The sequence below is a fragment of the Xiphophorus maculatus genome, chromosome 19 (assembly GCF_002775205.1).
Source record: "Xiphophorus maculatus strain JP 163 A chromosome 19, X_maculatus-5.0-male, whole genome shotgun sequence".
Lineage (NCBI taxonomy): Eukaryota > Metazoa > Chordata > Actinopteri > Cyprinodontiformes > Poeciliidae > Xiphophorus > Xiphophorus maculatus.
In genome coordinates this window covers 24,245,802-24,267,810 of record NC_036461.1, presented here as the reverse complement: position 1 = coordinate 24,267,810, position 22,009 = coordinate 24,245,802, and the positions used below count along the sequence as shown (strand labels likewise).

Genomic DNA, 22,009 nt, shown 5'->3' with positions numbered 1-22,009 from the left:
GGGGTGGGGGGGGGTTTCTCCCCAGGATGCAGTGGGGACAAAAAGGCTTGTCCTGATTTTAGAGGAAGAAATGAAACACAAAACGTGAGATCCCTCCGCTGTGGCGCTGTTGAATCATCCAGTCACCCTGCAGCTGCTTGGCTGATGCCTCCAGATCAGTGCAGTGTAGCAGAAAACAGTGACCCAGGTGTGCTTCTAATCACAGAGCAACACATTCAGGCTGAACCACAACAGAGGAAAGAATGAAACACTTTACCTACAAATAAACAAAATAGAAAAAATAACAATTTGATATTTCCACATCGGATGACAGGAAACACAATCTGTTTCAGTGGAAAGCTGAACAGTTCTGCTTCTTGTTTATTTCTCCAAAATCAATAAGATGTCATGGAAACCGTGGATCTTTAATTGTAAACAGAGATGACAGGAATAGACTTATGAATATTTTCATTCTCTGAAACACAATGTTAACACTTCAATTACAAGTTAAATTGATTACATTTGACCTTTTGTCGAAAAGAATCTACAATTCACTTATTGGACATAAAAACAAACAAACACGGAATCTAACGACTTAGTGGGAATTATGCAGGGAGTTGAGAAAAAAGATATAACTTTACAATTATGGGATTCATTAAGTGAAGTTGTCCCGCCCTTCACCTTTTTTTAATTAAATGAAATCTGTGTTAAACATTCGTGCAGCAAAAATGTTTGCTTGTGCCACTGTCGTTTTAAAAATACTAATAAATGTTTCCAGAGGTCATGAAATGTCAACCAGCTAGCTTACAAAATACAACAAAAATAGGGTGTAAATCAACTGTGCTACATTTGCGCTGGTTTGTGCTGTAACTCCCCCCCCCCATATATCTTCATATATTTAAGATTTAAAAAAAAGTTAACGCAGGTCACCAGAGAATGAGGGTTCAGTATGTTTTGGCTTTTTAGCTAACAAAATGTTGATTTTCTTATTTAAAAAAGGGATTAAATTGTTTGTTTATATGTATTTTTTTATGTATTTGTAGTATTGTATAAAATGAACTCAAGTGGTTGAAAAGAATGTGCCAATGTTTTAGCCGATCGATCGATTAGTCGACAGGAAAGCCGGTAACTAAATGTCACAGCTCTAATTCAGTCTCAAAATCTTTATTCAAAGGAATGAGAGGAGAGAGGAGTCCATGTTTCCAGCAGCTTTTTCTGCTCCTCTGTAGAAATCCCAATGCTGCTTGCCTTTAATAAACTCTATTGGATCTGAGCCGTTGGTACAATGAATCCTCATAAAGATCTGATCTAGTTGCCGTCACGCGTTCCCTCCTATTCACAGCTGTATCTTGACGTAGTGTCCTAAAATCCTCAGCAGCCCTTATGAAGTGCACTGGCCACAATGAAGAGGCCTGACCGAGCATTGTGCTTGTGAGCTGTTCATCAATCAGAGTGGACAGGAGGATAAAAGTAGTCTCACCCCCTGGTCTGTTTTTACAATGTGGCGTTTTACAAACACATGCTTCACTTGTGTCTGACAGACCAACCACACAGTAGTGGTCTGTGTTCATTCCCCGTGATTTAATACTTTACAAGACTGCATTTGCAGCTGCAGTGTGTATTTTATATATAGTCTCTACCGACTTTGGTAAAGTTTCAGGTTTTCCTCCAGTATTGTCCTGTGTTTAAGCGCCGTTAATCATCCAAACACCTCTGACGCGCGTCCCAGTCGCTGCTAAAGAAAAGCATCCCCTCAGAATGATGCTGCCACCACTGCGTTTCACCCCGAGGGCTGTGCATTCAGGCAGGGTAGATGTGCAGGGTTTGTTTTCTGTCAGAAAGTTTCTGGTTTTGTCCTCACCTGACCGGAGCGCCGACTTTGGACATTGGACTGCAGCGCCCCCTTGTGGCAGACTCCGAGCAGGTCTTCAAATGGTTTTACTTCAGAAGATGGTGTGCTTTCTTCTTGTTAATAAAGGCCAGATTAGTGAAGTGTAGGATTAATGCTGCGCTCCAGTTTATTGGAAAGTGGAGCTGGGTTTGACTTCAGACCCGAGGTAACAGCGTTCTGGTTAAGAAGTCGGAATTCCAACATGGCGACGGCCATAAACATGGTTTCCAATAACTCTGACAAACGTCATTTTAAGGTTTAATTTCTGTAAGTAAACACCAGTTTTAATTTGATCTGTTTAGAGTTGAAGTCGCTACATGTAACTTTGATTTTAAACACACTTTTGCTTGTGTGTCTTGTCAAATAAACATGTTTCCACCACATCTTACTGACGTTGTCAAGAGGAGCGGCCATGTTGAAACGCACTGTAACTGGAGGTAGTCGAGTTGTAAAACTTTGTCATTTTTCCTCCACTTCATAGTTATATGATACTTCGTGTTAACCTAAACGTTAAATAAATAAACTGAAGTTCATGACTGTTTTGCGACAAAACGGATACAAAGTAAAGGGGTTTGAGTACTTTTACACTAGAACTAAATCAATAATTACCCTTTCTCTTGTTATACTCTTGTAAAATAACTGCTTTGTGGCGTTTTAAGGATTCATCAAGACTTTCAGTCTGACTTTTACTGAACTTTTGGCCAGTATGGTTATTTACAAGTTTAATCAAGTGTTGCATTTATTGCAATTTCAGGTTGTTGTGTTTTTTCCATTCGTTTGAAATCCTTTTGACATTGCCCCTTCTTCTGCATTGAATTTAGTTTTTCCCGCATCTCCCAGGTGATGCAGCACCCGACGGAGGGAGGTCAGGTTCTGCCCCTCTGCAGCAACCAGAAAGACATGCTGGGCAAAGTGGCCGAGATCTGGATCTTCTCCCTGTCCAGTCAGCCGATCGACCACGAGGACGCCGGCCTGCAGGGAGGACAGAAGATCAAATGCACCGGTAGGCTTTTGCTTTTTTATTTCCCCACCGATTTTAAACGAGCGCAAAACTAATCACCCGATGTTTGATACGGTAAATAAATCAAGAATCTGTTTTTCCTCCCTTATCTCAAATTATTTTTAAAGAAATTTTAAAAAACTATGTAGAACGTGTAAACCTTTAACCTTCCTGCCGGTTGTGTCCCGTAGATAACTACTCAGAAGAAGAGTATGAGAGCTTCTCGTCGGAGCAGGAGGCCAGCGACGACGCAGTGCAGGGACAGGTGAGTACATCTGCAGATCAGTTTGACCTTTAAAGGTCATGAGGTGAATTGGTTTATAGATAATGAGGAAAAAAGAAAAAAAAAGGTCTGTCTCTCCCCTGAAGATTTCAGACATTGTCTCTTCCTCCTTCATCTTTCAGGATCTTGAGGATGATGAGTTTGATGTGAGGAAACCAAAGAAGCAGAGGAGGTCCATTGTGAGGACCCCTTCTATCACCAGGGTAAGAGATGCAAAGTGAGGCAGAGAACTCAAAGAAACATGAAAATAAACTCATGGCTGTGTTTTTTTCTGTGTAATGCTCAGACAGAACACCAGACCTGCACACAAGAAGGTTTATTATTTGGTTTTTCTTTCCTTCAATGTCCCTTTAGGGGCTCTGTAGCAAACGATTCCAGGTAAAAAACCTTCAAAGAAATTGCTTGGCCTCAGTGTTTACACAGTGCCAAAAATGATTTTTTTAAAATCTACTGTAAAAAATGTTAGATGCAACATTTTCCAAGATCTCTGGTTTCCTCTTGTCATCTACTCATTCACTTACACGCTAAAGTAAATCTTTGTGCGCCCGAATCTGCCTTTACTTGCTGTATTAAACCTAGTTTAAATACAGAGTGTTTTCAAATGAATCCTGTTTTTACTGCTGAAAATATATGAAATATTTTTTTCAGATTTCTCCTACTGAACCCCAAATAAACAAGCCAACTGGATGCCTTTCGCTTAACGAGAAAAAAGCATTTGGAGTTTTTAATCTACGATCCCATTCCTACAAAACAAAACAAAAAAATCTGATTATTTGTTTGTTGCTAAAATAGTTCTTGCTTAATTTACTGCTGTACGGGTAAAAAAAAGGAAAGAAAACCTTTGGTGATTTTAGTTTTTGAAAATGTAATTTTTTGGTCCACAGATACTTCTGAGCTTTAGATTTTGACCGACAAAAAGTTTGGACACCCATACTCTTCGGTGTCTCTACATAATGTCCATCTATGCTAGAAAATGTGTATGTTTCCATGGAGACGTTGATTAGGAAGGATTAGCTTCCTTTTCTCTTCTAAAGAAATCCATCCCCACAGGATGATGCTACCACCGCCGTGTTTCTCCTTGTTAGCTTTACGCGCCGTTCTGAACCAGAGGCGTGTCTCACACTGACTCTGTGGGTTTCTCTTCCTGCATTTTAGCAGCAGAACTTTAAGCAGCGGGTGGTGGCGCTGCTGAAGCGCTTCAGAGTTTCTGATGAGGTACGTTTTCTTCTTTTTTTGTTTTATCTCGTGACTTCCAGAGAGTCTCTGCTTCTCTTGTGACTAACTCTGTGTGTGTGCTTGCGAAGGTGCTGGACTCGGAGCAGGACCCGGCAGAGCCGCCTCCTGAGGTGGAGGAGGAGGATCTGGACCTGGACAGTGTGGAGTTTGAGAACCCCAGCGACAGCTGCCCGGAGCTGGACGATGATGACAGCGTCCTCAGCACGCCAAAACCCAAACTAAAGTGAGCTGTGGGCCGATCTGATGTCTCTAGTTACCGATCTGTTGGCATTTTATGAATTATAAAACGATTCTGCATGCTTAGTATAAGCCAAGAGGATTTGGAAAAAGTAAATGTGTATGTGAACATTATGTGTGTTTGCCTGTTTAAAGTCAAGGAGACAATGAAGTAATAAAGGATAGACAGGGAAGAAATCATTAAAGAAAGCAAGGAAGCAAGATAAAAGGAAGGAAGGAAAGAAAGTAGGACACAAGACAAGGAAATTCATACTTTGTTGTTAATAATGAAGCATCAATATCCATATTTGAGCTCCAAACTTTTCCAAACTGCTCAGGACACCTGTGAGTGAGACATCAGAAAATTCATCCCTGCTTGTTTCCCTCAGTGCCTCCCAGATGTTTTACGTCTTCAGAATACTGAAAACGTATAACCTGTTGTCTTCTGGGAACTTTCCTCCAGCGCTAACAGGCTCCTTCACACTCAGATGGCAGTGTGAAAAATAAATGAAACCTGCAGGGATCTTTTAGCCGAGTCGTGTTTATGCCGACCCTGTGAATCATCTGTGAGGAGGTGAAACATGGAATGTAACGTGTTTGATCTCATCCATGTTTCAGGCCATATTTTGAGGGACTGTCCCTCTCCAGCTCCCAGACTGAGATCGGCAGCATCCACAGCAGCCGGAGCCACAGAGAGCCGCCGAGCCCGGTTAGTTACCCACTTTCTATCTATTAAAGACCTGATTTAAAATATCATTCCGATGTTTTAAGTACACAAGCATTCAATAAATTAGAGTGTTATTGAAAAGTCCATTTATTTCAGGAACTTTATCACTTACTGAAACAGATTAATCCCACACAGATGGATGTTTGAAAGCCTTTTTTTTGTTAATTATGATGATTACAGTTTAATAAAATCATCCATCCATTTTCTGTTCACCCTTTGTGCCTAATGGGGTCGGGAGGGTCGCTGGTGCCCATCACCAGCTACGTTCCGGGCGAGATTCACCCTGGACAGGTCGCCAGTCTGTCGCAGGGCAACACAGAGACATACAGGACAAACAACCATTCACACACACACCTAGAGAGAGAAGCCAATTAACCTGACAGTCATGTTTTTGGACTGTGGGAGGAAGCCGGAGTACCCGGAGAGAACCTACGCATGCACAGGGAGAACATGCAAACTCCATGCAGAAAGACCCCGGCCGGGAATCGAACCCAGGACCTTCTTGCTGCAAGGCAACAGTGCTACCAACTGCGCCACTGTGCAGCCCTTAATAAAATCATGACATTTAAAATTACAATATTACCAATAAATAAAACAATTAACATAAAAAGTATGTTGTCAATTTTCAAAGGGAACTTTTAATCTGACAAAATGTTTTGTTGTTTTTTTTTTGGGTTTTTTTCAGTCGGTGCATAATGTCCTGCATGGTGTTTTATCTTACTTCATGTTGTCAAACAGGTTCTGTTTAAGTGATTTCTCAGTTCTAAAGGTCAGGCAGTAGCAGGGCTTTAATTGAAGGTTTAGGAGTGTCCTAGTTAAAGTCCAGATTTAAATCTGATTGAGCTACAGTGTAAAGCCTTACCGGCAGTTCATGATTGAGAATCTTCAAGCATGGCTGAAATTTGAGAAGAGTTGGGACCAAATTGATAGAAAAAAAACTTATTGCTACTGAGAGTTGATGGTATGAAAGGTGGAACTAGTGGGTTTAACTTTTCCCTACAAGTTGAAGTTGGTTTGGATCTCATCTTTTCCCTGATAAGTGAGATCAAAATTTGAAAACTGCATTTTGTTGCTTTCTTTTCCACTGGTCAATCTCTGTAAGACCTGCTGAACTAAGAATCATCTTCAGATGTTCACCAATTCTGACTTTCCGCCTGTGAAATGAACATTCCCGAGACTCAGTCACAATCAAGTCTGTTTTTCTTCCTTCCACCTCACTTTAGCTTGATCTGGACAGAACCAAGTGCGGCGACACTGCGTTCGCCGACGATGGCGGCCGGGACAACGCCACCTTTGTGAGTACAGACTCACGGAGGTACCTTCACCTTCGACTCACAACCTAAACATCTGGTCGGTTTTATTATTTTTTCCGTTTTCCTCCAGGAGCAACCTGAGGCGGTGACTCCCACCACGGAGCTGGAAATGGACAACATGGACACGTTTCTAGAGAGACTGCCACCGAGTGGCAAAATGACCAAGACAGAGTCGCTTATCATTTCATCCAACAGGTATTATTTCCTTAACCGCCTTCCTATCGGAACCAAGAGAGTGCGCTTTATGGAAGAAATACTGAGAAGCAGGGGCGTCACTAGGTTTTAATAAGGGGGGGGGGCTTAGCCATTGTGAGCAAACGTACAAAATTTCTCAAATGGCAACAAAAACAGCGAAGTTGCTTTTCCACTTTTGAAATAGTGGAAATAAATACTTCTTTTGTTGTAAACTGTAAATCACTATAATAAAATGGTTTCCTGGGAAACGTTGCTGAGGTAATTATAATTTTTTTGTGACTCTACACCCATTCAAGTACATTTGTTCAAAGTTTCATGCTTGTTTCATCTTCCAAATAATTCCTGTTACATTGTACGCCGATCTCAGAGTTTATTAGACTTTGCAAAAAATGAAAACTGACAGATTTAAGATCACATTTTAACTAAAAATGATTCATTTATATGACTATTTAAATTCATATTTTGGCCACATCATAATGAGTTTACTGGCAGTTTTTTGTAAAAGAAAACAAACAAACAAAAAAAACAACAACAACAACATTTAAAGTGGGCTTCAGAATATTTCAAGGGGGTGTCCGCAACCCTAAAATAAGCCACTGCTCAGAAAGTAAATGTAATGGATAAGCTGGTGAATTACTGCCCCCTGCTGGTTAGTTTTTATGTCCTGTTTTCCTTTTTCAGGCAGGAAGCGAAGCTGGCAGGGCGGCGAGGTCGGAGCACGTCCCTGAAGGAGCGCCAGCCCAGCAGGCCCCAGAACGAGAGGGCCAACAGCCTGGACAACGAGCGGTCCCTGGACACACGGTGCCACCTACAGGTAGGGGAACGAAGCTGCAGCTTCTTATCCTCAGCTTCTTCCTGTGATTATAGCAGATTTCAAGTGTCTTCTCGAGGTTTTTTATTTTTATTGTATTAAGCCACTATAATAACAATAAAAGTAATAATATTGAGATTAAATCAACAGAAAATGCATCCTGAGTTTTGACGTTATTTTTGCTTTTTTGTGTTTGTCCAGATCCCAAGAAAAACAGTTTATGACCAACTGAACCACATCCTGGTGTCCGATAACCACCTTCCTGACAGCATCATCCTCATCAACACGTCAGAATGGCAAGGTCAGGTAAGGTCTTCAGAAGATGAACGAGACGGAAAGGTCAAACTCCTGAACACCAGCCGCTTAACATCATCCAATCAGAGACAAGTCACCTGTTAAAGCTCGAACCGACAACTTGAAACTATCGATCCAGATTTCAAACTAGAGATGTACCAATAGAATATTAGTATCTTTAGTGGTCCCAATATTGAAAAATATTATAGATGTGATATTGTGACGATGTGCCCGATCCATATTTATGCAGTCTAATTCTACGCTTTATGCTCTGAGTGACATCATGCTTTATTATTTATTTGACATCATATTTAGAATTCCTAATTTTACTTTCTGAACCATTTGAAAGAAGGTCTATTGCAGTATATATATTTTTAAATTTTTGGTCAAAGTAGTCAACCTATTGTTTGTCAGTTTCGGTTTCTTTATTACTTATTTTACTCCGAATCGCACTGACTGAATAAATTAAAGTTGTGTTGTTTTTACAGGTTTGACCAAGCTTAGTCAGCTGTACTGGTGCAGCGTTTTTCAAAGACATTTATAATTCAGTGCATTTATTTCTGTGTTTTAATAAAAGAAACATTTAAGGTCAATTCAGCGCTGCTTTTCTATCTCGACTGATACTGAACCTCAGATATGTGGAAAATGTAGATCAGTGCATCGCTAATTTTAAGCTGCACTTTATTGACTGTGCACGTTTAAAATATTGTTGTGTTGCTACACATTTATGAAGACAAAACAGTGTTTAGTTCCATCTGCTTACTAGTGAATTCATATCTCTTGTCCCTCCTCTCCTGTCTGTCAGTATCTGTCGGATTTGCTGCAGAACCACCATCTGCCCGTGGTCTGCACATGCACCACGGCCGACATCCAAGCTGCTTTCAACACCATTGTCTCTCGCATCCAAAGATTGTAAGTCTGACCCTCGTTTATCCCTGTTAGGACAAAAAAAACCCAAACATATGTGGCTTTGCAAAATCAAAACCGCAGTATTTGTTCTGCTCCTATAGCTGCAACTGTAATTCCCAGACGCCCATTCCCATAAAGATCGCAGTGGCTGGAGCGCAGCACTACCTCAGCGCGGTTCTGAGGCTCTTTGTGGACCACCTCTCCCACAAGACCCCGGACTGGCTCGGCTACATGAGGTTCCTCATCATCCCTTTAGGTCAGAGATCGACTCTGAGTCGATGACGGCGATGATGTCGGAGCGCGGCCGCCCTCGCACATTTATTTTAAAAGCCTCCGCTGTCCTCAGGTGCGCATCCCGTCTCCAAGTACCTCGGCACGATTGATCATCGCTACAACTGTTTGTTCCAAGACGCCGCCTGGAGGGATCTGTTTCACAAGACGGAGGCTCCCGTAATGGGTGGGCCGTTGCTTACAAACAACACTGCACGCACTTGGTTCTTTGGTCATTTTTCCTCACAAATTTAATTTTTTGCTTTTAAAGTCATATCAGATTATACGTTTAATATTCCACAGCACGCCACTTTTTCCAAATGTGATGGTTTAATCAGAAACTTCAATGTATTTTACTGGGATCTTATGTGACCAACAGAAACCAGCTCATAATTGTTAAGTTCTAAGGAAAATACATAAAGTTTTTAACAAATAAAAATCTGAAACGCGTAATGTAGATTTATATTCTGTGTTCTGATGCAACTAAAAAAATCAACTGTCTCCAAAAGTCATAGAATTAGAATTATTTTTGTGAGAAATGCCTGTTTCATTTTCTATCAAAAACCAATTTCTTGATTGAATGACGATAATTTCAAATCTAAATGGCTTTGAATAATTGTGGGCCGAACACTACGATGCTTTGTTTTGTCACCAAAGCATATTCAAGTGTTAGAATGGCCCAGTCAAAGTCCAGACCTAAATCCAACTGAGAGCCTTGGCAGCATTGACTGTGGCTTCCAGTCTGAGTTCACTTCAAAATTAACTTTCAGTAACCGTTAAGCGAGAAATAGGAGTTTGTTTTAAGTAAATAATTTCTTGAAATTGATGAAAAAGTATTTAGTTATACATAAAATAATCTGTAAATGGAACAAGTATGTTTTCATCAATATTAAGGAACTACTGATTTAAACAAGCTCTTATTTCTTTCTGAAAAGTTACTTGTAAGTTAGTTATGTCTTATTTCAATATATTTACACTAAAAACTAGACAAAAATATTTGGTAAGATTTTGTGTTTTCTTTTTAGTTCAGGTGATCCAGCTTAAATAGATTGGTCAAACGGAATTAGATCAAGTTTATCCAAGTCCATTTATTACGTTTCTTTAGTTGTTAAGGTAAACTAACCTAAGTAACGTAAGTTTGACAAACTTTATTGAGTTACTGTTGACCAATTACTACTTTTTTTTTTAAGTTGGAGCTGCATTCTCTTTTTTTCAGTGAATTTTACAAATTTGTTGTAGCAAAACATAATTCTGCAAAGTATTAAGGGGAACTGAAAACAAATGATCTTTTATGTCGGTCCATCAGTTAAAATCCAAATAAAATAAGTGGAAGTTTGTGGTTTTAGTCACAAAACAAAATGAAAACATTCCCAGACTTTGAATGCAATGCATGTTTTTTCTTTGGGCCGGGGGCAGAGGGTTGCGTTCAGATACTAATCACCATCCATGTGCAGTTCAGGAGAGCCCTGACGTGGTGTCAAGGGTCACGCAGTACATGGAGGGAGCGAACGGAGCCCACCAGCTCCCCATCGCTGAGGCCATGCTCACTTACAAGCAGAAAAGGTTTGTTTTTGTTTCCCTTCAGGATTTCAGCCTCATTTCATGTAAGAGTCTACTTTCACTGAATATTATCTGTAGTTGCACAGAAAGCTGGTTTATGTCTTTGGGAGCTAAGAAAAGGTTTTAGAAACCCTACTAATGTTTTAAGTATTTACTCTTAACAAAGGGTACTAATGTAGAACTCATTCTGTTTTCAAAAGGGGGAACGCAGTGGACAAAAAACATTAACAGCAGTGGTTATCCTGACAAAACATGTATTTTTATACCAGATGGAAAAATCCTGCTGGTAGATAAAACTGTTAACAGTTAAATTGACCAAAATATATATATATGTATATATATATACATATATATACTGTATATGGCTTATCATTCAAACTGCCCTTTGGAAACAAAATGAAGTAAATGTCTCACTACTGGTATGGGATTTGCAGACAGTCCTTTGCAAAAGTATTGATACACCTTGAACTGTTTTGCATTTTTACAACTTACAGCCACAAAATCTCGTACATTTTCGGGGATTTTATGTGACAGACCAACACTAAGCATTATTGTAAAATAAAAGGACATTTTTATCTATTAAATAATAACCTAAAAAGTGTGGCAAGTGTATTCAGTCCGCCCTGATTAAGTACTTTCTAATACTTACTGGAAGTTTTATGCTGGTTCATCTCCACCATCTTCTCTTGGGAAATTTTTTTTTTCTTTTTTTCTTGACAAAATAGTTCAAGCTTTGACTGGACCATTCTAACAAATGATCATGTAATTCATTTGCAAAACCATATTTGGGCTACCATTGACGTTTAACACTGTTGTGCTGGTCTAACACATAAAATTTGAGAAAAGTACCATAAAGTACCATAAAGATTGCAATTGAAACATAAAAAAAAAAAAAGCTAGACACTTTAAGGAGTGTGAATACTTTCTGAAGACACTGTAGGTAAGCAGTATTCTGTGTGAGCATCTGTGTCTTATCCATCAATGTGTGACTGTGAATAACATCTGTTTTGCTGTATGTTTTCTTTTTTTTTTTGTTTGTTTTCAAAGGAAAAAGAGCTTTCATTTTGATTTTGCCGTAAGGTATTGTGGTCGATTGAGTTTGTTTCTTGCATAGACTGGTGATTGATGTGCTTTCTGTGTGCCCGTGTCATTTCCCTTTGACCCACGTCTGCCTCTGTTGGAGCTTGCCCCCTTCACAGCTGCCTGAAAAGTGGTTTTTATTCCCCAACAACTTGAGATTTGATTCTGAAGTAAATTCACATAACCCTTCAATCTGAAACAGTTGTACATCCAAGTTTAGACAGCGTTTGCACTGCAAAAACAGTTGGGTAGAAACAACCTGGGTCTGAGTTTATCTAACTCAACAGAGTTGGATTAGTATCAGCATACGAGGTTTTATTTTTTTTTGGTCAAAAAACGATGTTAAAGCTTCCACAGAAAGGGAGTTTAAAACCATAACCCTTAATCTTTTTATGAAACAAGCTAATTTGGGATAATCAAACCTTTCTGAGTTTCCCTCAGGTCTCTTCTCTGACAGGAAAAGTTACACAATGAGCTGAAATGGCTTCTCTTATGGCCAGCTACTGAGGAAATGCACGAAACTGCATCGTGTTTCAGGTTTTCGAAATATGATGCAGCATTTTCTGTGTGTAGAGATAAAATCACACACCTTTTTTTCCCCTCTGACATCAAATCAAACCAAATTATTCCTACTTTAGTTTTGGTTAAATTATTATTATTCTTTTATCACATTCTTCGGTGTCGGATGTTTTTATGTCTGAATGTGTTCTAAGTTGAGACGTCAACCCGTAAAAAGATGCTCTCAGAAACTGGAAAAAGTTAAAGAGTTCTGGACTAACATGGACTGAAAGGCCGCTCAGAGAGGAAGAAGCCATTACTCTGAAAGCAACGCAAGAGAACCAGATATTGGTTTGCAGATTCCCTCAGGGACAAAAAAGCCAACATTTCTGGGTACATGTCTTGTAGTTTGAAACTAAAATTGAAATGTTTTGCCATAATGGCCATCACTATATTCAGAAGAAAAGGGAAGGATGCTTAAAAGCCTAAGAACACCATCCTAAACGTGAAATGCAGGGGTGGCAGCAGTATACGGTGTTGGTATTTTACTGCAGGAGGGACTGGTGCGCTTAAAGAAAATAGATAGAATAATGTGGACGGAAAATTATTTAAATACTGAACAGCATCTCAAGAAATCAGCCAGGAAGTTAGACGTAGCACAAATAGGTTTTCCAAATGGACGATGATTTTTATTGTTTACAGAGTGGCTTAAGAACACTGAAGCCAGTGTTTGATAGCGGCCCTAACAAAGTCCAAGAAAATGAGCTGGCAGAGCTAAAAATGTTTGTTGGAAGAAGATGAAGAACCTGACTCTGTTCTTCTAGTTCAGTTCAGGAATGAACCAAAATGCCAACAAATTACTGAGAGCAACTCGTGGAGAGGACCCGACAGGTTTGACCCGAGTCCTGCAGTTCAAATGTTAATATGTGAAATTATTTTGGTAAAAAGTGTAATCTGGTTAATGTCAAACAACGAGAGCAAGAGAAAAAAACAGTGTTTTTCTTTAAACAGTGAATGCAAATATCTGGTTTCAACTGTAGCTGGCTTTAAAGGAGCATTTTGGGAATCTGATAGTCTTATTAAAACTGTTCCTAGTTTTTATATTAAGCATAGATAAAGTAGCTGTATCTTTGGGTTTCAATGGAGTTTCTTTATATACCAGCCTTTTATCTGTTCATAAAAATTATGAAGTAACAATTTCATTAGGCTCTTTATTCTCTGCTTCATAGCCTACTGCATAAATAGTTGTGAAATGCTGTGAGAGATACCAGAACCAGGTGGATGTACAAATCTGTAAATGAGAATCATGAGTTTTGAACAACAAGGAAGTTTGTGCTGATAAGGTGGCAGGAGACCAAACTGTGCTCCCTTTCATTCTTCCACACAGACTCATGACTGTGGTTCTGTTTCTAAGGTCCATGCATCATTTTAATTGATGAAATAATGAAGCACGAAAAAATATCTACGTTTTTTTTCCATTAGAAAATCTGATTTTTTTTTTATCATTTAGAAATTAATCAAATTTTCTGACTGTACACTTCTGTATTTATCTTCTCTGGGGATTTATTCTCCACTAATTAACAAATCAACTTCTCATAAATCAGCCAGATAGATACAGTTCGTCTTCCAAATGAAAATATCTTAGATGTTTTCTAAGATATTTAGAAGATAAGAGTTTATCAGCTGCATGAAATAAATCAAATACCTCCTGAGTTTCTGTTTAATTCTATTGAAAAGAAATACTTTTGATGCATGGGCCTTCTGGCTGTCTATGTCTGTCTGTTAATTGTCCATTTAAATGTAGGGAAACATTCACATTGTCAGCGAACGTTTTCATGTGTTGATGCTTCATTCAGTCATGTAATTACGGATTTTGACATGTCTAAGCATCATGTCTAGCAAAGTACTCAAATCAATAGCCCTCCTGTTATTTTTCTGGCTATAAAACAATGTTGCCGTATTTTTTTCAAATAATCTACACAAGGCCACAGCGTAATAATTCTCCTGAAATAGTGTGTCCGCTTTTTAGCTTGGTGCGACATTTGAGTGGCCAACATCTATCTAGCATTTTGAAAAGCTGCATAGAGTCAAAATAGTGTCCGGTTTTTCTATCCCCTCCTATTATTATTGGTATTTAACAACTATAATAACTGTTCCTAGATATAGGAGCAGATTTTTTTTTCCTTTCTAGCCTTCATGCTGTGAGCATTCATTTGTTATTTCTGCCGAGACTCGGAGGTGACGTGATGTCGCTGTGTAAGGCCGCAGCTGATAGTAGTTAGCATAGCTAGCATTACTAAAACTGTTTGCTGTAGAAACTTCAGCTCTCCTGTTATCTGCTGAAAGTTTTGCTCGGTTTGTATGGCCTGAGCTAAAGTTAGCCATCAAGCCAACATGATAATCATAGCATTTAAGCTAACATTAGCTTTTTAGCTAAATTTGACTTAAGGCTAAAGTAATATTACTTTTTGTTGAAGATACCCAACATGCTAGCGTAAGCCAACATGTTAATGTTAGCATTTTAGCTATCTAGAGCGCATTCTAGTAAATTCAGTTTAACTTTCTGTATTTTTTAACAAATCAAAAACAATAAAATGTACCTCAATTTAAATCTTCAGTTAGCAACAGCGTCCATGCTGAATAGTGTGGCTGTCATTGTGGCATAAGAGCAATCGCTGGTTAGGACAGATCAAGGTTATTGGTGTCTGATTCTGCTTACCAGTTGATTTCAAGTTATACCTTTATGAAAAGCTTTTTTTTTCTTTTTTTCACAATTTGAGTCTAAATAAAAGCTTTTGCACCAAAACTGAAGATAGTTTCCTTCAAAGGTGGTTAAGAGATGTATTTCAACTCGGCTCAGAGAGCCTTTGCAAAACAAATAAATTTGAAGAATCACTCTATGTTCTTTGAGGTAATTGTTTGAAAATAGTAAACTGATTTAAGAGAAGAAAATACCCACATCTGTTCCTTTCTGAATAATACAAAATGAGAGAAAAGCTCAAACTTTAGACAAATAATAGTTTAATCCACCTGCATAAGCCACTTTAAACCATTGAACATACAAGAAGTTGTTCACTCCATCATGAGGAGCTCATGCAAAGAGACGGGACTTCATCTCTCTTATACCAGGCAGCCATCTTGCCTGTGTTTCTCTGGCTGCTCTGAAGCTGACTGCAGTAGAAATGTGTTGGATAAAATCCCTCCGTCACTGTCTTTAGACCCTCATCTCTCTCTCTCTCTCCCCGCCTGCCTCTGTAGTCTCTCTGTTTCTTCCCTGGGGGGGCGATGGCAGGTTTCTTCAAGGCAAGAGCAGCAACCTTACGCATCATCAAACCACTTCACATTCAGAAAACGCAAAAGCTACAATTCAGCTGCGCTTCATCCTGCTATTTTTCTGGGCGTTGCCGGGAAAATAGCTCTTACCGTAGCGTGGTTATGCACTACCGCCAACAGGCAGTGCATGGACCCAGACAGGTTTTTGGATTTAGGTTGGTGCTCTTCCTTCTTCCTCCTTGCGATGCATTTTTCCCACCTTATGAACTTGCTGCCTCCTGAATGCCTACCTGACCGGGTTTAGGGTAATCTTTTCTGTCTCGGCCGTGATTCTATCGCTTTACTTCATGCCACAAACTGGCCGGAGGCTTGCATGTTCTTTTGCTCTCTGCCCGTCTTGCTACAGTTGATTATTTTATTTTCAACTGAAATCTATAGTAAAGTAAGAAAAAAGGGCAGCATGCGCACCTGGGCTTTGCATTGCACATCATCTCTGCAATGTTAATTGTAGTAGTTTCAGATATCAATCATTTGGCATCAGTATAAAAGTCAGCATTCACATGTTACCAATCGACCGACGTAGACGTAGCCTCTCTTAATTGGAATCGTTTGTAGTAAATTAATTTCTACAGCCAAGTTTTAGTTGCAGATTTTTTCTCTTCATCATCAGACCGAATGTTTTTACTCCTACTAATTATTAACTCTCTTCACCAGCCCTAATGAGGATTCCTGTCAGAAGTTCATCCCATTTATTGGGGTAAGTAGGAAAGCTGTGCCCTGGCTTTCTTTCTCTGGATTTGTCCAATGGGAAGTTGAATTTATTGCCTTGTAAAGTTACCCGTTAGCTGAAAACCTCCTTTTCTTCCCCCTGTTCCTCCATTGTTGTTTAGATGGTGAAAGTTGGCATTGTAGAGCAAACATCTGCAGCATCAGGCAAGTACTTGTTACAACATTATTTAAAGCAACATCTTTTGCACAGGCTGCATAATAAACCTACAAACGGACAAATGAAAAATGTAATATGTTTATTAACTTCATCTAAACTCTGTTCAGGGCCTTATGAGCGAGCTCTACGAGAAACGATTTTTCGACTTTTTTTTCTTTTAAATTTTCCGTCTATTTTAACCACATATATGATAAAGGCCAGTGCTGTCCAAAGTTTGGGCCCTGGCTTTATAATGCACCCAAATCATACAGTGACTTTCACTAAGAAGCAGATTTTGCTGTTCCCAGATCAACTTTTAATTAATTAATTAATTAATAGAGAAAGCTTTTCCAAATTCTGACCTCTACTAAATGAGTTTTTAAAGAGGTAGTATCATGGAAAATGGACTTTTTCTAGATTTACATCAAGTTATAAAGTTATTCCCTCATCAAAAACATACCTGGAGTGTTGTGTTGATTCTTTCACGCATGTTTGAGAAATCCTTTAATCTCCGAGGCAACCATTCCGCTGAGCAAAACTCCTGGGTGGACCTAGCTCCGCCTTCGAGGACGAAACTCCTCCTCAGAGCTGCAGTTTCTGAGCTTCTGCTTCACACAGCAACTCTCCGCCTCTCAGCTCCCACAGACTAGCCAGCAGCAATTAGCAAACACCTGCTGGAACTGAGCTCATTATAGGAGCTACTTCTCAGTGCATCGCTGGTAAAAACGTTGTTAAAGGGTTAATAGAGGAGCCATGTTGGGATGACGTCTCGAAGGTGAATTTTAAGAGACAAAGAGGCCCAATTTCAAGGTGTTAATTTAGGAAGTAAAATTTCTTTTAAGTTGTACTTTAGATTTTATATATATACTATATATATATAGATAGATATATGGCATTTTTATAACAATTGAAAGCAACACAGTTACTTGATTGTGCTATAAAATGACACTATGTGCCTGGAAAATACAGAAAACTGCCCCTTTATGGTTGTAAAAAGGTACGTTTTCAGAACCGCTAAAAGCTATTTTAACGAGATGACAGGAAAAGAAGTGCCAAAGTAATAAAATCCCAAATTAAATGAACTGTCCAACTGTGCGTTATTTTAACAACAGCTCTCCTTTTCAGGAGACTCTGATGATGCTGCACCTCTGAGCTCGTCTCTGCTCTCCTCCACCCCTCCTCAAATATCCCCCGCTTTTAAAGAGGCTTCGCCAACACCGCCGCCTTCTCCCTCCATCAACACCAGCTTCTGTGCTCTCAGGTTTGGAATTACAGTGTAATTGAGAAATCTTTCAGTGTCTGCTTTTGCAAAAAAAAATAAAATAAATAAAAGCTGGTTTACATAAAGCTGCTCGTTTCTCATCAGTTCCAGCAGCCAGGCGGATCTGATGGGCCTTCAGGTAGATTACTGGGTGGCTCCGACAGAGAGGAAGAAAGACGTGGAGAAGCGGGACTCCTCCTCCAAAAACACTTTGAAGTGCAATTTCCGCTCGCTGCAGGTCAGCCGGCTTCCACCGGGGGGCGCAGAGCCGAGCCCCCAGCCCACCATGTCTATGACTGTGGTAACCAAGGAGAAAAATAAGAAGGGTGTGTCTCTTATTTCATTTTTTAAATTATTTTAATGAAACGATGCTTAAAATCAGGTCTTCTACTTCAAATGTTATGTTTTAAGCCTTGCAGAAAGCAGACCGACTCTGAATGCCTCTGTCACTAACAATGTGGATGTCTGCTGTTGCCTTCCGACAGTCATGTTTCTGCCGAAGAAGAGCAAAGACAAGGAGGTAGAGTCGAAGAGTCAAGTGATCGAAGGCATCAGCCGCCTCATCTGCGCTGCCAAACACCAGCAAACCATGCTGAGAGGTGAGATGATCTTTTGTTGCATTTCTTTTTATTTTTACTTAGAAATTGTGGAATACTCATTACTTTTACAAATTTAGAACAAACTTAGAAAGTCCAGAAAATACTTACTTTTATTTATCTAGCAAGATCAGGAGTATCTATATGCTTTAGATCAACATTATTAGATTATTTTTCTTCTATTTCTCTTTATTGTGGTTTATTTTGTTTGTATTTCCTTTTTAATTCATGTAAAGCACTTTGAAATGCCTTGTTGCTGAAAATGTGCTATACAAATAAAATTACCTAATTTTTTTAAATTGTTTTTAAGGAAGGGGCTAGTTAAATCATACAACAAAGTCCAGGGGTGTCCAAAGTATGGCCTGGGACACATAAACGAATAAAATCATTATTAAAATTATTTTATTTGGCCCTTGAACATAAATCCAGAATAATTAAAAAGCAGAAACCAATTGATGGCCCAAATGTGGAAATTGTCTGTTGTTTTTTAAAGATCTTTTTATAACTTTCATGATACAGGTATTTATAAGGGTTTTGTTTGTTGTATCGATCCCAAAAGAAAATTAAATATTCAAAAATAAAATGTTGTGGCCTGCCAGTAGTTTAAATCTTCCAGTGTCCAGCAGCGTAGGTAAAATTCTTGTTGTAAACCATAAAGAACAGTTTTTATGTCATTAAATAACCATCACAAACAGAGCTGTGCAGCCGCTCTTTGTGGTACTTTAGTGTTTAAACAAATAACCTGGACAGAAATAGAAGTGACTTTTTAGACAAATCAATTGTATTTTAAGGTGTAACTATGTTACTTACACAAAACTGTTTTCTAACAAGACACTTTCTGTCTTGTTTCTAGGAACTCTTGATGAACACTATACAGATAGAACTAGATTATTTTTCACTCTAAAACAATTAGGGAGGGGGGGTAGCTAAAATACATCCCAAAATATGTTTACTTTATTTATGGCTGGTTTTGTGTCTTCTCCACAGTGCTGATTGATGGAGTCGAGTGGAACGATGTCAAGTTTTTCCAGTTAGCAGCTCAATGGTCCTCGCATGTCAAACACTTCCCCGTCGGGATTTTTGGGCACAATAAGGGCCCGTACTAGCAGCACCTTGAAAAGAGACTGAAACAAGGAGGACAGCCCCGTTGACCCCTGTGCCAAGATTTTAACCCCCTGCCTCCTTCATTTTACTCTGCTGTCTTAAATTAAGCTGCCGCTCTCCACTGTTGCATTTGTCCGATTATTTAATATTCCATTTTTTATTTTTTTATGTAAAGCTGCCAGGTGGAAATGACTTTACCCTGCTTAAAAAGCTGCTGATGTTTTGTAGACCTTTGAGAAAGTAGTCTTCATAAAAGGCTTTAACCTTTAACATGTTGAGTGAGTCATCAGGTAGGACCTGTTTTATTTTTTTTTTGCTGTTTTATTTAATGTTTGTGTTTTTTTAAGGTTTGTATTAAACCAGCAAAATTATTACAGTACATAAAACACATACACACACAAAAACACAAGAGAAGCTGCCATGGAATGAAATGCTCTTACTTTCAATTCAGGTTTTTTCCCCAGGTTTTCTTTGCCGAGAAGTAAAAAAAAGATAACTAGCTAGAGTAGATGTAAAATCAGTGAATTGAGCTGTCATTAAGATATTTTCTTTCACTCCATACAAACGTCTGTATTTTGTATTTCTACCTCTAAAAATTAACTCAAAATATGTCAAGTGTTAGGAACAAAAATAAATTAGAACAAACATTGGAATTTATTAACATTTAAAAGGTAACGAACAAATATTTGGCTAAGAGGCTTCAAGTGCCTGCTAGAACCCTCCCAGCCACCAGGGGGCTGCGAGTACTCACAAAGAATGAGTCTGAAACAATTCCTAAGGTCCCTTTGGACTGGCTCTGGAATCAATATTATTGGCAGCTAATTAGCTGAGCATAGCAAACTGGCAAATTTGAAAAATTTGCTTTATAAAGTTCTGAAGTTTAACCTTATGTTAATCCTAAGCTAACAGCCACTGGCTACGAAAACTCGGCTACGGCCAGAAGTAAACATCCTTCCACCATATTGGACTCACATTGGACGTGACCTAGAAATATGAAGTTTTGATGTAATTGGTAAAATTGGAAAAATCCTAATTTACTGTGGCATAAATACTCATCTAACTGAACATGGGTGTACGTTCAAAAATGTCTGACTATTCCTTTGAGTTTTCCTTGTAAATGGGAATTAGTTGTAGAAAGGCCTATCTTTACCTTTGAGCTGTTTAATCCTCCTTCAAGGGAAAGTTAAGATTTTTTGTAATAAAGTTCTGTAAAGTTATTATCAGTCATTTACCAGTTAGTTTGTAGAAAAGAAAATACATTTGCAGGACATAAAATGCTAGCTAGCTAGCTAGCTAACCAGACAAGCCCCCTGTTTTAGCTCATTTTGTCCATTTAGGCAACTCAAACTATGTTATAAAGTACTGCGCTTTATTAGGGAATTTTAAAATTACATTATCAAAAACTACCAGCTTTATTAATCTGCTGGTTTATTTAATCTTGGTCTAACAAGTTCAGTTTTGTTTGTTTCCAAATGGGACAATGCAGATCAATGAACATCCATTGTACATGTAAATGAGATTATAAGCCAAGTGCGTAAGTTCCCTCTTTTGTCACAAAAACATTCACTCTTGCTTGATGCTCTGGGTTGTAGGTTCTCCATTTCAAAATGTAATATTTGTTATTGTCAAACACTTAAATTTTAGTTTTAATCTCAGCACAGGACATGTTTTAATACATGTATGGCCCTCCATGCTTTTTGAAACTGTAATCTGGCTTTTAATTTAATCTTTAGAATATTCCTTCTTCCACACCGAGTGACCTTTCAGCTCATGTTCACAATTTGTTTTGCTCGTTCTGCTCCACATTTTTCCACAAATGCCCTCGCTGATTTCTTCAAATATTTCAGTAATGACCCAGCAGTGTGTTTGAAGTACACCTGTAAAAACACATCCACAAGCGTTACCTCCAAGTAACCTATCAGAAGCTTAAAAAGCGGTGACCTCATCACTTAAGCTCTTCCAAGATATGTAAAGGCGTAGTAAACTTAATGTAAGTAAGTTTCTAGTTTTACCAGTGGAGTTGTATCCTTTACATTTTCAGTTTGAGTTGCTTGAAATAACTAAAATCAGCCAAAATAGGGGATTCTATTGGACTAGCTCTTATCCTTTCTGAGGATACATTCACAAAACTTCACTTCGAAAAATCTGAACTATCCCTTTAAGACCAGCACTCCTCCGCACTGCGTAGCTTTTTGCTGAAAGCAAAGACTTTGATTGTTTTAGGGGTTTTCTGTGGCCGATGCGAGTTTGTTCATCACAGCGCTCAGCCTGTGTGCTCTGCTACTTTATAACGTTGAGGTGAATGTATCAAAAGGTTACCTTACTGCAGCGCTTCTCAATTCCAGTCCTCAGGCCCCCCTGCTCTGCATGTTTTAGATGTGCCTCTATTCCAGAACAGCTGATTCAAATGATTGCATGACCAGAAGCCTGTTAAGTACCCACAGATTCAATCCAGGTGTGTAGCAGAAGGGAAACGCCTAAAACATGCAGGGCGGGGAGGCCCTGAGGACCGGAATTGAGAAACGCTGCCTTCCTGTAAAGCACTTTTAAACGTTTGTGTAATTTAGATTAGCTTAAAATCACTCTCC

General features: G+C 38.9%; 1 protein-coding gene across 3 annotated transcripts in view; it reads left to right on the top strand.

Annotated features, from left to right (window-relative positions):
• LOC102220149 (phosphofurin acidic cluster sorting protein 2) overlaps window positions 1–21,829 on the top strand; it is a 79,596-nt gene extending 57,767 nt beyond the window's left edge. For 2 of the 3 annotated variants that reach the window (XM_023353131.1, XM_023353133.1), the window contains 21 exons: window positions 2,711–2,873; window positions 3,062–3,135; window positions 3,276–3,356; window positions 4,309–4,368; window positions 4,458–4,612; window positions 5,224–5,314; window positions 6,556–6,627; window positions 6,716–6,840; window positions 7,522–7,654; window positions 7,853–7,957; window positions 8,751–8,857; window positions 8,956–9,110; window positions 9,201–9,311; window positions 10,579–10,687; window positions 11,732–11,764; window positions 16,250–16,292; window positions 16,426–16,468; window positions 17,586–17,721; window positions 17,827–18,047; window positions 18,207–18,320; window positions 19,305–21,829. In XM_023353131.1, the coding sequence (XP_023208899.1) occupies window positions 2,711–2,873; window positions 3,062–3,135; window positions 3,276–3,356; window positions 4,309–4,368; window positions 4,458–4,612; window positions 5,224–5,314; window positions 6,556–6,627; window positions 6,716–6,840; window positions 7,522–7,654; window positions 7,853–7,957; window positions 8,751–8,857; window positions 8,956–9,110; window positions 9,201–9,311; window positions 10,579–10,687; window positions 11,732–11,764; window positions 16,250–16,292; window positions 16,426–16,468; window positions 17,586–17,721; window positions 17,827–18,047; window positions 18,207–18,320; window positions 19,305–19,423 (2,250 nt within the window). In that variant the 3' untranslated portion in view covers window positions 19,424–21,829. The remainder of the gene's footprint in view (window positions 1–2,710; window positions 2,874–3,061; window positions 3,136–3,275; window positions 3,357–4,308; window positions 4,369–4,457; window positions 4,613–5,223; window positions 5,315–6,555; window positions 6,628–6,715; window positions 6,841–7,521; window positions 7,655–7,852; window positions 7,958–8,750; window positions 8,858–8,955; window positions 9,111–9,200; window positions 9,312–10,578; window positions 10,688–11,731; window positions 11,765–16,249; window positions 16,293–16,425; window positions 16,469–17,585; window positions 17,722–17,826; window positions 18,048–18,206; window positions 18,321–19,304) is intronic. The other variant, XM_023353132.1, reaches the window with a different exon arrangement.
• The last annotated feature ends 180 nt before the right edge of the window (window positions 21,830–22,009 follow it).